Consider the following 16,310-nt stretch of genomic DNA (forward strand, 5'->3'; position numbering starts at 1 on the left):
CAATCTTATCTGAAAGTAAACAATGTAACAGTAGCAATTTTGAAAAGTGTATTTAAAACCAAATTGATGGAATTGGCAGATAAATTAGTAGTCTTATCCCCTAGTAGGCAACAAGCGGATTTTCACAGTAACTTCATTGCAATGTTAATGTAAGCCTACTTGGGACACTAATAATGACTATCTACAGGGGCAAAGAAGGCTGAGAAAATTGAAAGCATAAGAACGCATTTAAAAATGAGGGGCTTAGCCGTGCCAATATTTTGATAAGCAAGGATAATGAATTAGCGAAGCTTCAATTACAAAGCGACATAGAAAAGTTGCATAGAAGTTACGAGATGCAGGAAAAAAAGTGGGCTCGAGAGGAAAGAGAATGAGAGAGCTTTTCAATGGGAAAGAGAGGCAAAAGAGAGGGAAGAGAGGAACAGGAAGAAAAAGGGAGAACTTTAAACGGGAAATGGAGCATGCAGCAAGAGTGAAGAGAAAAAGAGAGAGAGACACTTCCAACTTCGCACACAGGTAGCAGCAACAAAAGGTTGGAGCAGATGGCAGAGGAAGGTGGTTCTAGATGGGAAACTCGTGGGGAAGTGTTCAGATATGTACAAGCTCTAGCAAAATTCAATGAAAGAGATGCTGAGGCATTTTTTGTGCTAAAACAGCTGAACAGATGAAATGGCCACAAGACATTTGGACCTTACTCTTACAGGCTAAACTTGTAGGTAGGGCTATAATGCATTCTTGGCAGAGAAAAGTCTGGGGACCAAGAGAAATGAAGAAAGCTATATTGGGGGTTATGAGCTGGTGCTGGAGAAGTACAGACAAATGTTTTGAGCTGCAAGAAAACAGTCTGGATAAACTTACATTAAATTCAAAAGGGTTAAACAAAGTCATTTTGATAGGTGGGTGCTATAATTGAAAATAGAAGAAACTTATGATGCCATTAGACAGATCATTCTGTTGGGGGAATTTTAAGATTCGTTGCCCAAATGATTAGAACCTATGTTGAGGTTGCGGTGTGTCAAGTTGGGATATCTGTGCAGATAACATCAGCGTGGTTCGTGGCAAGATGAATATTAATATATCTGGATGAAAGGCAGGAAAATAGGGATTAAAAAGCTGTCAGAGCCAAACATGACAGAAAAGTCTTGTTAGACAAGAGAATATACTCCATTTCCTAAAATCGTAGAATTGCTACAGTGCGGAAGGAGTCCATTCGGCCCAGCGAGTGAGCAATGACCTTCTGAAAAGAACACCCTACCTAAACCCACTCCTCCGCCCTATCCCTACAACCCCACCTAACCTGCATATCTTTGGACTCTAAGGGACAACTTTAGTATGGCCGATCCACCTAACCTGCACATCTTTGGACTGTGGGAGGAAACCCGAGCACCCGGAGAAACCCATGCGGGCACAGGGAAAAAGTGCAAACTCCACACAAGGCCGGAATTGAACCCAGGTCCCTGGCGCTGTGAGGCAGCAATGCTAACTGCTGTGCCGCCTTAATGTGTCACGTAAATGTGTCATGAATAGTGAGCCGTCTCGAGGAGGTTAATGTTAGCTGCCAAATATAATGGGAACCATGGTATACTAAACAAGTGAATTACTATGTAAAACTTAGATCTTAATGAAACTAAGGTACTATACATGTGAAGAAATTATTTTTAAACTAGCAGAGACTCGCAAGCACACCAATCCTCTACCCACCAACCAATCAGAAAAATCTGGACAAACATAGTCTGTATATTATTTTTAAAGATTTGCATATATGCCTTAAACATAACCGGTCTCCTTCAGTGCCATCTACAAGCTCAGGGGCATAAATATCTTTTCTGCATGATTATATCATGGTACTTCGGTTTGTGAAAAATTGTATTGCTTTGGTTATGGTGCATTATTGTTGGTTTCTTCTGTCTTTTCATTGTTTCACTCAAAAGAAAACAACCTGAAGGTACAAGAAGGACTAACCGTTAAATACACTGAATTGCTTCACCTGCACTCTTGGTTTTTTACAGGCAAAATTTGGGCATATTTATGCGGGACAGATTTGAAGGGCTAAATGACAGAGTCCTGCTCATTTCTTACTTAACAGTCCAACAAAACGTAATAAAAGTTCACGTTTGATGTATAGAAGGAAGATTCCAGAGGCCACTCCTCCCAATGGGATCAAGTTACATTATGACTTTGTATGAGTCACTTTAACTTGTTAGATTTATTGGCCATTCTTGAACGCCAAGAATGATACTTTGCTGGTGAGTAAGATAGCTAATTGTAACCATGATGTGTTCTTATTAACTGAATAAAATGTAATTACTACACACCATAACGGTTCTGTCTTCTTTGGAATCTTTTACAGTGCAAGGATTGATAGGTGCAGTTCAGGAAGGTCCTGATATACAGGGTTTATTATTGTCCTTGGGTGGGAACTCATCTAAACGGCCAAGGTATTTGGCACAGATCTATGAGTCAATTCACTTCAATCAATTCAACATCCAATGTAATCGAAGACAATGGGTCATTTTGGAATACAGTTATGAGGAACACAGTGCTTTATACCGTATGTTCCATAGTATATCAGGAGTTGATTTTGTCTCAGCTGAGTCAGTCTGAAGCCAGGGCTGCACATTGGCTCCGGAGTAACAATTTGAAAACAAGAAATTAGTCATTGCTTCAAGAATTAGGTTTATGTCCAGAGTTAGTAGAAGTATTTTTGTTCCTTGGACATTAAGGAAAACAATGGATTATGTAACCATGCTGAGTACTATTTAATATAAACTAAATGTGCTCGCTGGCTTTTAGGCTCAGGCACAATTTGATAGGATCCATCTTCTTGGTCAATGAGATCAGGTGACAGTGATCTATTTTAATAGACCAGACTATTATTGCAAGGCTTCATAGTCTCACCACATTATAGTCAGTAGGTAAAGGCACACTTCGGTTTGCAGGAATTTGCAAGCACCTTGTTGAATGGTGGATGACTCTAAACCTAAGAATAGTTACTGATAAAAACTAAAAACATAACTGAAAACCAAATTTGATCCCAATTCTAGACCATGCATTTTCAAATTATTAATACATTATATCCACCTGACAAAACACTGCAAAATGAAAAGTTTAGTTGTTTTTCACTTTTGCTGCAATGAAAAATTATGCACACTTTAAAAAATCCATTAACAGGATGCAGGCATCGCTGGTTAGGCCAGCATTTATTGCCCATCCCTAGTTATCCTTCAGAAGGTGGTGGTGAGCTGCCTTCTTGAACCGCTGCAGTCCTTCAGGTGTAGGTACACCCACTGTGCTGTAGGCAGGGAGTTGCAGGATTTTGGCCCAGCGACAGTGAAAGAACGGTGATATATTTCCAAGTCAGGGTGGTGAGTGACTTGGGGGGGAACCTCGAGGTGGTGGGGTTCCCATGTATCTGCTGCTCTTGTCCTTCTAGATGGTAGTGGTCATGGGTTTGGAAGGTGCTGTCTAAGGGGCCTTGGCAAGTTCCTGCAGTGTATCTTGTAGATGATACACAGGGCTGCCACTGTTCGTCGGTGGTGGAGGGTTTGAATGTTTGTGGAAGGGGTTGCTTTGTCCTGGATGGTGTTAAGTTTCTTGAGTGTCGTTGGAGCTGCACTCATCCAGGCAAGTGGAGAGTATTCCATTACACTCCTGACTTATGCCATGTAGATGGTGAATGGCTTTGGGTGTTCAGGAGGTGAGTTACTTGCCGTAGGATTCCTAGCCTTTGACCTGCCCTGGTAGCCACAGTATTAATGTGGCTAGTGATATTTTATGTTACTTATTAACCAAACAAGTTTTGAAGTAGTCTGATAACCCAATCTCATTAAGGGGCAAATGTCTCAGATACTCGTTCCACAAATTATGTTTTCCAAGCCATGGGACATTTTACAATGAAACAGAGATGTAACAGCTTGATGGTTCACCAACTGTTCATCACTTAAAGTTTCCTTAAAGTTAAATTTTAATTGCGGTTTAGAAAATCAGCCTCCGTAATAATTGGAGATTCCTCCAAATGCTACTATACTTCAATATTTTACATCCTGGCAAAGTCAACATTAATACTATCAAAATCTAATGAAGCCAATGACTGCCTGTGATAATTGAAGAGGCAGCTCCATTAAATTTGTTTTCCGGTAATCTACATGCAAGCTTCGATTTGATGCTAGACATTCCCCATCACACCCACTTATCCCAATCTCCCTCTTCCAGTCGGGATACAGTGCGCTCCAGTATCATCCCGTGAAACTATAATGAAATGTATCCAACGATGACTAAAATAAAAAACCCCACATTAAGCATCTTTTGAAATCATTAATTTTCAGAAAGCTGGTTTAACAATGTCTGCATACCTCAGCCATTTAATGTTCAGCAATCTGTGCCAACTCCTCCATATTGCTTGCCATTCAGTTTATGCATGGGCACTTCCTGGAAGAAATAAATAGGATTTATCCAGTGCATACTTGAAGTTGGAGGAAAATCATAAAATTTGCATCAGCTGAAGAAATATATTGGGACTCAATACATCCGGAATCTACAATTACTGAGCACCAAGTTTTAACAAATGTAATTTTCTTTTTTATGGCAAATAAATGAGAAAGAATAAAATACTGGGACGGACCTACTTTCTATAGCATCTTCTTCAACCTCAGGGCATCCTATTGAGCTTCACCATTAGTGAAATAGTGTTTAATTTTTTTTTCAATTTTACAAAATCCAACAAAACATATACATTTTTTAAAACCCCAGGAAATATTAAAAAAAACAAAGAGAACACAATCCCACCCCCCACCCCCCAATCCCCCCTAGCAACTGACTGTGACCGATCCCCTCACAGTGTACTTAATCTTCTCTAGGTGTAAAAACTCCCATTAAATCCACGAAGAATGCCGGGGTATTTGGTGGGGCTGGAGACCTCTACCCCAGCAGGACTCACTTCCGGGAATCAATGAGGCGAAGGCAAGGACATCTGCCTCCGCCCCCATCTGCAGCCTCAACAAGTCCGACATCCCAAACATAGCAAGCAAAGGACAGGGCTACAGTTCGAGAGTGAGAATCCCTGACATGGTGCTCAAGAAGGAGGCCCAAAAGCTCACAAGTTTGGGACAGGACCAGAACACATGTGCGCGTGGTTGGCTGGGACACCAAAGCACCGCTCACACCTATCGCCAACCTCCAGGGAAACAACTACTCATCTTTTCATGGATAGGTGTGCCCTAAATGCTAGATTAAACTAAATCAAGACCAGACTCACACAAGGGAGTGGAGTTCACCCTGCAAACGGCCTCACTCCGCACCTCGTCATCTAGTACCGGCCCCGCGATCCCCCTCCCACTTCGCTTTCACTCCATCCACTAAGCTTACTTTTTCTGATAGGGTCCGCCCATAGATTCCGATCCTTTCCATTAGTGATGCTGGCAGCATCTCTGGGAAAGTCTTCTGTACTAAATTCCGAACCTGGAGATACCGAAACGAGTTTGACCCCGATAGCTCGTTAATTCCTCTAAGCTGACGAATCGCCCCCCTCAAAAACAAGTCTCCTATTCTCTCACACCTCTTCCTTCCCCACACCCCAAACATTGCATCCAGTCTTGTCGGCTCAAACAGGTGGTTAGTACAAATATGAGCCAACTTCGACAAAGATCCCAGTCTAAAATGCTGTCTGAATTGCCTCCATACTTTTAAAGTGGGCATAACCACTGGACTTGCAGAATAGCTTGTCGGTGAAAACGGGAGCAAAGCTGTCACCAGCGCATCCAGTCCAGACCCCTTACATGACCTCGCCTCAACTTGTACCCAAGCGGCCTCTGGGTCACTACACCAACACCCAGCAGCCTTCCTATGTTGGCCGCCCAATAATAAAAAAGCAAATTAGGCAGCACAAGGCTCCCGGACTGTCTGTCCCTCTGTAAAACTGTCCTACGAATTCTCCGAGTTCTATGATTCTATAAGGCATTTGGACAGACACATGGATCGGAAAGGTTTCGAGGGATATGGGGTTAGCTTAGATGGGCTTTTTGGTTGGCATGGACCGGTTTGAGCCGAAGGCCTATCTCCGTGCCATAGATTCTACGATTCTTGCCCGCCCAAATAAAAGATGTTATCAGTCTGTTTACCCTCCCAAAAAAGGATTTAGGGAAGAAGACAGGAAGACATCTGGGCAGCACGGTAGCACAAGTGGCTAGCACTGTGGCTTCACAGCGCCAGGGTCCCAGGTTCGATTCCCCGCTGGGTCACTGTCTGTGAGGAGTCTGCACGTTCTCCAAGTGTCTGCGTGGGTTTCCTCCGGGTGCTCCGGTTTCCTCCCACAGTCCAAAGACGTGCAGGTTAGGTGGATTGGCCATGCTAAATTGCCCTGAGTGTCCAAAAAAGGTTAGGAGGGGTTATTGGGTTACGGGAATAGGGTGGAAGTGAGGGCTTAATGTGGGTTGGTGCAGACTCGATCGGCCGAATGGCCTCCTTCTGCACTGTGTGTTCTATGACATTGAAAAAAAAACCCAGAAACCCTGCCTGCCAAGGACAAAGGCAGATTATCCAACATTTAAAGAACAGAGGAAGGGTGATGAACAGATGTCCCCTCCAGAGTTGGAGTTTGATTTTCTCCACCTTCTCCTGAATCGGACCATGCACCTCTTCAATAGAATCCCTACAGTACACAAGATGGCCATTCGGCCCATCGAGTCTGCACCGACCCTTTGAAAGACCACCCTACCTAGGCCCAATCCCCTGTCCTATTCTTACAACCCCACCCTAAGGGGCAATTTAGCATGGTCAATCCACCTAACCTGCACATCTTTGGATTGTGGTAGGAAACCCACGCAGACACGGGGGGGGGAAAGTGCAAAATCCACACAACCACTCGAGGAACAATGCGGAGCTCTTGGGTCAAATTAAGTGATGGCTGTCCGAGTGCCATTTAAATATGGCAGCAGGACGTTTAGCCCCATGTGGTACTGTAGGGCAGGCGACTTCCTACCCACCCCATCATGGGAATTACCGTGCTCCTCGTGGATGATTAATTACTGAACTGAACTGCGGACGATCGCCTGTGTTCAGTCATCTCCACCCAGCTGGAATCACACTGGCATTCCTGCCCACCACAGGATTTAGACTTCAGAATGGAAGATTCCTCCTGGAGTCTCATTTACAGATACCAGTTTATTATTTCTGGATTTCTTTCAAGCTTAATTCAAATTCTCATTTGTGCTATTTGTGGGATTCAAACTATTTTGGCTGGACTGTTCACCCAGTCACATAACCTGGACTGTTCACCCAGTCACATAACCTGGACTGTTCACTCAGTCACATAACCTGGACTGTTCACCCAGTCACATAACCTGGACTGTTCACCCAGTCACATAACCTGGACTGTTCACCCAGTCACATAACCTGGACGGTTCACCCAGTCACATAACCTGGATGGTTCACCCAGTCACATAACCTGGACTGTTCACCCAGTAACATAACCTGGATGGTTCACCCAGTTGCATAACCTGGACTGTTCACCCAGTCGCAAAACCTGGATGGTTCACCCAGTAACATAACCTGGACTGTTCACCCAGTCACATAACCTGGACTGTTCACCCAGTCACATAACCTGGATGGTTCACCCAGTAACATAACCTGGATGGTTCACCCAGTAACATAACCTGGATGGTTCACCCAGTCACATAACCTGGACTGTTCACCAGTCACATAACCTGGACTGTTCACCCAGTCACATAACCTGGACTGTTCACCCAGTCACATAACCTGGACTGTTCACCCAGTCACATAACCTGGACGGTTCACCCAGTAACATAACCGGGACTGTTCACCCAGCAACATAACCTGGACTGTTCACCCAGTAACATAACCACTGTGTTCCTTCCAACTTGAATTTATACGTCAGATTTCACAAAGAAATGTGTCTCATGCCATTTAAAACCTAGAGAACAGATGGGGTATCTGTGTTTGTTCTGGGAGCGGGTTTTAAAGGTAAGAGATGGCATGCCAGCTGACAGCATGGATGCCAATGATGGGGCAACGTACACAAGAGGTATTCAATGGACTGCTGGGGGGTGGGCATGGTGATGACGTGGAGGTGGTGATGATGCGGACATGGAATTTAAACACTGTAATTTAAAATGAAATGTTGGGGGACTGGGAACAAGCAGAAGTCCTCAAAGAAGGGGATACAGGCAGCAGTAGTAAGATTTATCAAGATGGCAGGTTGGTAAACCAGCACTTGTGGATATGAACAAAGGTTTAGAATCTTGGTTCAAGGTTGAACAGAATGTCAAGGTCATGAGGGGACTGTCCAACCTGAGATTGTGGCCAGGGAATGGGAAATTGAGTCAAGTGGTGTAAGGATGGTGACTGATAATTTAAAGAAAGTGATAGGGTTGGAATGAGGGAGAATCCAGAATGTCCAATCCACCTAACAAGCACGTCTTTCGGGACTTGTGGGGAGATCCGGAGCAGCCGGAGGAAACCCATGCAGACACGGGGAGAACGTGCAGACTCCACACAGTGACCCAAGCCGGGAATCAAACCGGGGTCCTTGGTGCTGTGAAGCAACAGTGCTAACCACTGTGCTACCGGCAAGTGATTGAAAAAGTACATAGAGTTACAACACGGAGACAGGCTACGCATCCCAACCAAACCATTTACCCGATATGCACAGGCAGAACAGTCTTCGTAACATTTATCCACTCCAAATTTCATCACTCACCTCTTTCCAATCTAATCTCAAAGTTCACATTTCTGCTTCAACCTCAAATCTTGGAAGTGAATTTCACTTCTCAGTAATTATGTTGGGTTTTCCTGCCCTCTCTCCCAAATTTACATACAAACATACACATTAGGACAAGCCACTTGGCCCCTTGAGCCTGCTCCTCTATTCAATAAGATCATGGCTGATTGGATTGTGGAGTCAACTTACACATTTTGCCTACCTTTGGCTCGTCAAGAATCTACCTACCTCGGCTTTAAAAACATTCAAAAACCCTGCCTGCACTGCTCTCTGGGGGGGAAAAAACAGTTCCAAAGATTCAGGACCCTGAAAAAAATGTCCTCTGATCTTCGTCATAAATGGGAGACCACTTATTTTTAATTGTGTCCCCTTGTTCGAGTACATTTAATCTTGTATTTACAGACCCTTGGGATATTGACCCCATAACTGTTGAAAACAGCCTACTTCCACCTTCCTGGTCCCTTCTTTCATAGCCCATCATATATCACACAGCCCCATAAACTGCAATGTTCCAATGGACAAAGATCCAACTTGTTCAAGACGTTTTGGGTTTGTATTTCCTCATATCAGACAGCATCCGAATCTTCAAAGCCTCAATATTCATCTTATACTGTGGAGTCCAATCTCTCAAACTCTATTCTAACTGAAGGCAAAAGATTTTATATATCATTCATTTTTGGCTTTTATATTCTATACCCGTTATAATAAAATATGGAACTGTATTAGCTTTTGTCACATGCTTATTTAATAGAGATGCTGCCTTTAATGTTCTGTGAACAAGTGCCTTTAAATCCCTTTGTTCTTCTGTACATTGAACTACTTCTATCCTTAGTCTGGTTAATTATTTTTCTCACCCAGAATGCATCAACCTCACATTTACTGCCACTGCAGATTCCAGAGTGGGCGAAGAAGCCAAGATGTGACTTGGTGATGGTTAGAGGGGGCTTGTGTGGCAGCAATAAATAGGCAGGGAGGCTGCAATTTCTGACACTCTATTTGCCATGTGTCATTTTTCAGAACCGAGCACAAATTAAGCTAATCAAAGTACACCCTTTTCTACCCAATGTCTAGATAAACAGCATGTTCCAGGCAGTGTAATCCTTATTCTGTATAGCAGCTACTAGCATTAATGATATGCCAGCACATAAATCATTCTCCCTTTATTAGAAGGAAAGTTGGATAAGGACTCCAAGATGAAATAAACAATGTGAAAAATACACAATACTCTCAATCAGAATATCAACTTCTATTCTTCAAGATACAAAAACAAGTAGTACGCAAATTACTCACTTTCTCTCTAAATGCAGACCCTATATACAGAAAATCATTTACAGTAGCTTCATCCTTCAACTAGCACTCACTTATGGACAAACAGTTTTTGGTGCTGGTGCAAATTCCCAAACATTGTTGAAGTTTACAAAATGGCGTCTCCGCTCACTAAACAGTCATTCACAGAGGCCACCAGCCAAACATGGGACATGCCCATTTTCCTTAAAAGCATGCAAATCACTCGTCTGGGTGGATGGTCTCCCCTTTGATTATAACCAGAGACCTTTCAGGAGGTGCATCTAGCTCCACAACTTGACTACATCAAAGCTATAACCAGTTAAATGTTGCAATGGCACTCCTGGAAGACAATGCCGCCATCTCTGACAATGCTATGAAATGTTTACGGTTGTAAAAAATAACTTCCTTGGAATTATTAACCAATTAACACATCAACTCATTGTTGTGCACCCACACAAACTTATAATTGAGGAACATAATGGACAACCATTTTACTCCGAACTTAGGATTCAAATGGGCAAAATCTATTTTGATATGCACAGGTAGAGCACGATATGAACTATAATTTTTCCCCTTTCTGGGTGAAGAATCAACTTTCATTACATAAACCAAGATAAAGGATTCAGTATTAGCAAAGTGTATGCATGAATTAGCGCCATAAAATATGTAACATAGAATACATCAACACGCAGCAATCCAGCCACATGTCACAGAGTGTTAAACAATGGTACCAGTGGTAAAATGACATAACTCAATGGAAGTTTGCGTGGGTTTTGCCCGCACAACCCAAAGTTGTGCAGGGTAGGTGGATTGGCCACGCTAAATTGTCCCTTAAAATTGGAAAAAAATAATTGGATACTCTAAATTTAAAAAATATATACAACTCAATGGAACAATATGTTAAAGGCGGCAGTATTACACAAGCTAATGGACAAAGCAAAATCAATTCCAATTAGCTTCATGACAGTAAACAAGCATGGTGTTACTAACAGGTGGGGGGGGCACACAGCAGCACTTTCACAATTAGGAATTTGGAGCAGAAGTAGGCAATTCAGCCCGTCTAGCCTGCTCCGTCATTCAATCAGATCATGGCTGATCTCTTCCTGGTCCACCACCCTACCTGTTCCGCCTATCCCTTTAACCTGTTTTTTTTTCAAAATCAGAAATATATCTATCTCCTTCTTCAAACCATTTAATGACGCCGACTCCACCGCAGTTTGGGACAGTGAGTTCCACAAATTCACCATCCTCATCGCAGTTCTAAATCTACCGCCTCTCAACCTACATCTGTGACCTCTCGTTCTAGATTGCCTCACAAGGGGGAACAGTTGGTCTATGTTCCTTGGGTAGGGTGCTCTTTCCAAGAGCCGGTGCAGACTCGATGGGCCGAATGGCCTCCTTCTGCACTGTAAATTCTATTCTATGGATGTTAACTTTATCAATCCCTCTTAGTATTTTGTACATCTCGAACAGATCTCCTCATTATTCTAAACTCCAGCGAGTATAAGCCCAAACTGTTCAATCTCTTCTCATTAGTCAACCTTTTCATCTCCGGAATCAATCTGGTGAAACCTCCTCTGAACTACCTCCAAACCTTCCACAAATAAGGAATCTAAAACTGGACACAATACTTAGCCGCATATTCAATCCACAAGATATCTGGTAGAGATTGTTCATGCTTCTCTTAAATAATCAACTTTAGAGTCAAGAATTAAGTTTTTTCAGCTTTTAAACATTTTAATTTACCTTATATTTTACAGCCATCACGACCCATGTTTTAACATGACCCCATCACATGCAACTAATTGGCAACGTGTGCTGCCCAATATTTCAAGTTGTCTTCATAACTAGTTTTAGGCCATCAGCTTTTTTGTACCAATGTCTGTTCACATGTCTGCACCACATGTATATTGTACTACTTATTGGGGGTTGGTTTAGCTCAGTTGGCTGGACAGCTGGTTTGTGCATGGCAAGGCCAGCAGCGTGGGTTCAATTTCTCTACCAGCTAAGGTTATTGATGAAGGCCCCACCCTCCACTTCTCAACCTTGCCCCTCACCCGAGGTGTGTTAATCCTCAGGTTAAATCACCACCAGTCATCTTTCCCCCTCAAAGGGGAAAGCAGCTTAATGTCATCTGGGACTATGGCGACTTTACTTCACTATTTTCATGAAATAATTGCAAACACTCAACATTTAAACAGTACAAACTCAGCTCATACATCCGCAAAAATTTAAGTTATCTGAATACTTTCAATTCTACTGGTTTAATTCACAATTCTCTGCTGCCTACCTTTTTTAAATCCTTCCTTCTGCAGCCTCGCACTTCAGATGAATGACAGCTTGTTAATCTGCTGGATAAAATAGTTAAGAAAGTCAAATACTTCTAACATTTCAAATATGTAATTGCCAAATCCCATCAGTGTACAATACAAACATCAAAAGTGCATTTACACAGTGTATTTTTAATGTCCTCCGGACATCTCAATGGGCGTCAGGACCAATGGATTACTTTTGGACCATCACACCCGCTGTAATGGAAACAGATGGACTGGCCAATTTGTGCACAGCAAGATTTCACAATTAACAAGATAAATCACCAGACCCCCCACTTTCAGTGGTACTATTTGAGGGAATAATGTTGGCCAAGAGAGTGGGAAAGCTCCCAGCTCTCTGTCAATCTTTTACATCCACCTGAACAGGCAAGTCATTTAATATTTATCCACAGACAGCCCTTCTAATTAGACAGCACTTACTCAATGAACAAAGAACAAAGAAAAGTACAGCACAGGAACAGGCCCTTCCCTTCGGCCCTCCAAGCCTATGCCGACCATGCTGCCCAACTAAACTACAATCTTCTACACTTCCTGGGTCCGTATCCCTCTGTTCCCATCCTATTCATGTATTTGTCAAGATGTCCCTTAAATGTCACTATCACCCTCTTGTGTAAAAAACTTGCCTCGTACATCTACTCTAAACCTTGGCCCTCGCACCTTAAACCAATGCCCCCTAGTAATTGACCCCTCTACCCTGGGGAAAAGCCTCTGACTATCCACTCTGTCTATGCCCCTCATAATTTTGTAGACCTCTATCAGGTCTCCCCTCAACCTCCTTCGTTCCAGTGAGAACAAACTGAGTTTACTCAACCGCTCCTCATAACTAATGCCCTCCATACCAGGCAACATTCTGGTAAATTTCTTCTGCACCCTCTCTAAAGTCTCCACATCCTTCTGGTAGTGTGGCGACCAGGTTGCCTCATGGTTGTGTTAAGCCTGGGTTATGTGGATGTTAAACCCACGACATACAGGCTCAGAACACAGCACTACCACCGAGCCACATCTGACAACATGCTCAAAATTCCAGCTCTAAATTTTCTATCACAGTTTCACCTACCTCGAGATTTCCACATCTCTATTTCCAAATACAAATTTGAATCTAATTTCTTTTTTTGCACAAAAAAAGCCCAAAATGACATGTTTACATTACGCCTTTCGACGGCAACACCACAATTGGGAACTTCCTTTTTAACAATTGGGAACTTCCTTGTATTAACCTCAAGCAGACTAATAAACAAAGCACTGAATTATTTTGTCAGGAACGTCCATGGAAGTGTTGTCCTGGGCCGCTTTTCATCTTGCACCCTTCATAAACCTGAGCTCATCCAAACTCTACTGCCCATGTTATAATTTGTACTAAGTTCCAATCACCCATCACCTTGGGCTTGCTGACCTACACCAGCTCTCAAACCAGCAAGGCCTCAATTTAAAATTCTCATCCTGGTTTTCAAATCCTTCCATGGCCTCTCCATCTCTGTAACCTGCTCCAGCCCAACAACTTTGAGATTGCTCATGCATATTCCCAATTTCAATCTGACAGCCGTGTCTTCAGCTGCTGAGGTCCTAAATTCTGGAATTCTCTCACTAAACTTCACTCCCTCTCTCGCTCCTTTGAGGCAGTCCTTAAAACAAATCCAAATAAGAGTCATATTGGCCTTCAAACAGCAACTCTTTCTGCCTCCACAGATGCTGCCACAACTGAGTTTTTCCAGCACTTTATTTTCCTTCCTTAAAACCAATCCTTGCATGTCCTCATGTATTCTTATAGGAACACAGGAGTAGGCCATTTGGCCCATTGAGACTGCTCTGTCAATTAGATCCTGGCTGATCATCTACCTAAAAGCTACTTGCCTGCTCTGTCCCCATATCCCTTGATGTCATCAGAAAGCGATAGATTTCTGGATACTGTCTTGAACACGCTAAATGATTGGGCTTCTGCAGCTCTCACGATTCACTACCAAGTGAAGAAACTATTCATCTCAGTCGTAAATGGTCAGTCCCTTACTAGGAAACTGTGCCCTGTAGCTCTAGACTTGCCAGCCAGGGTCCTATATACATCAACGATGACATGCCCAGGAATATCACTCTGCATTTTTCAATACTCTGGAGAATACAGGTCCAGTTTTCACAATCACTCCTCACAAGACAATCCCGCTTCAAAGCATTGTTGATAGCACTGTCAATGACTCCTTCTATCACCATGGTGATAGCTGCGAATATAATAATGAGGTGGGAATTGGCCAGGTTGGATTTGTCCTGCTTTTTGTAGGCAATTTTCCACATTGCCGGGTAGATGCCAGTGTAATAGCTGTACTGGAACACCTTGGCTAAGAGGGCAGCTAGTTCTGGAGCAAGTCTTCAGTACCATTGCCAGAACGATGTCAGAGCCCAAAGCCGGAGTGAATCGAATTAGCTGAAGACTTGCATCTGTAATGCTGCAGACCTCAGCTGGAGATGGAGATGGATCTTCCACTCCATTTCTAGTTAAGGATTGCTGAAAATGCTTCAGCCTTGTCTTTTACAGAGATGTGCTGGGCTCCCCCATTACGGAGGATGGGGATATTTGTAAAGTGTCCTCCTTCAGTTAGTTGTTTAATGTCCACCACCAATCACAACTTTATGTAGCAGGATTGCAGGGCTCAGGTCTAATCCGTTGGTTGTGGAATCACTTGTCTCTGTCTATCACATGCTGCTTCCATTGTTCAGCCTGCTCGACCCGGGTTGTAACTTCACCAAGTTGACACCTCATTTTTAGGCATCACTAGTGCTACTACTGGAATATTCATTGAACCATGGTTGATCCCCCTGCTTGATAGTAACGGTAGAGGGGAGATAGGCAAGGCCATGAGGTTACAGATAGTGGCTGCGCACAATTCTACTGCTGCTGATGGCCCACAGAGCCTCGTGGATGCCCAGTTTTGAGTCGATAGATCAAATCAAAATCTATCCTGTCTAACAGTGGTGGTGCCACACAACATGAAGGACAGTATCATCAATGTGAAGATGGGACTTCGTCTCCATGAGGAGTATGGAGTGGTCACTTCAAAATCAAAAGGGAATAGGAAGGATGCAACATCTTTGAGACCAGTTTATCCCTCACCGCGAAATCATTAAGGCAGGGCTAAGGAACAAGAAATTAACGTTAATATTTTGCATATTGCACAAGAAACACAAGCATCCTCTGAAGAGAAAATATTTTGGAGACTATTCACAGAACGTTTCTTGTCTTCAACAATGTTAATCCACCTGGATCCATGGGATGCAGCTGGAGGGATTATGATTTCAAATCATACTAAATGTTCTAATTCTGGGGAATATTTCCTGTGCAGTCAGTGTATTGAAATCACTAATGCATCATCTAAACAAAAGCTTAGGGATCAGGTATGCACTGGTCCATTTCTCAGGGCAATGCCTTGACCAGAGTTGATCTGCCCAGTTTCAATTTGACCAAAGCTGGGCAGTTAACTTTTCCATGCTGCATTCTCCATTGCAACCAATCAGCACTCTCTTTCACTGGAGTATAAATTGTTGTTACCCCATTACTGTTGGTATGAGGACGCGATGGTCAGGGCGGCACTGCCAGAGATGATGGGTCAGGCATCCATTTCACTGCTGCTTAAAAAGGACAAGGATCCAGTTGTGTGCCACGTATAGGCCCATAACTCTGTTGAAATGTGGATGCTGAGATATTGGCGAAGGTGCTGACGCTTAGGTTGGAGATGTGCCTTCTGAAGGAGATTGGGGAGGATCAGGCGGGGTTCGCAAAGGGCAGGCAGTTGTTGCCAAAGGTGCAGCAGCTATTGAATGTGGTGTTTTCTCCGGCAGACGGAAGGGAGTTGGAAGTGGCGCTGGATGCGGAGAAGGCGGTTGATCAGATGGAGGGAGCTATCTGTTTGCGGTGTTGGAGAGGTTTGGGATTGGGTCTAAGTTTGTGGCATGGGTGAGATTGTCATACA

At 43.3% G+C, this 16,310-nt stretch overlaps 1 protein-coding gene across 14 annotated transcripts in view; it reads right to left on the minus strand.

The window, feature by feature from the left end:
• The window catches only part of nr2c1 (nuclear receptor subfamily 2, group C, member 1), a 172,465-nt gene that overhangs the window by 89,144 nt on the left and 67,011 nt on the right, over positions 1–16,310 (minus strand). For 10 of the 14 annotated variants that reach the window (XM_072471908.1, XM_072471907.1, XM_072471902.1 and 7 more), the window contains 2 exons: positions 12,312–12,369; positions 4,353–4,428 (listed from right to left, as the gene is read on the minus strand). In XM_072471908.1, the coding sequence (XP_072328009.1) occupies positions 4,353–4,361 (9 nt within the window). In that variant the 5' untranslated portion in view covers positions 4,362–4,428; positions 12,312–12,369. Of the gene's footprint in view, positions 1–4,352; positions 4,429–12,311; positions 12,373–16,310 lie in introns of all 14 variants that reach the window. The other 4 variants (XM_072471898.1, XM_072471894.1, XM_072471904.1 and 1 more) reach the window with 1 other exon arrangement.

The sequence above is a fragment of the Scyliorhinus torazame genome, chromosome 13 (genome assembly GCF_047496885.1).
Source record: "Scyliorhinus torazame isolate Kashiwa2021f chromosome 13, sScyTor2.1, whole genome shotgun sequence".
In the NCBI taxonomy this organism is placed as follows: Eukaryota; Metazoa; Chordata; class Chondrichthyes; order Carcharhiniformes; family Scyliorhinidae; genus Scyliorhinus; species Scyliorhinus torazame.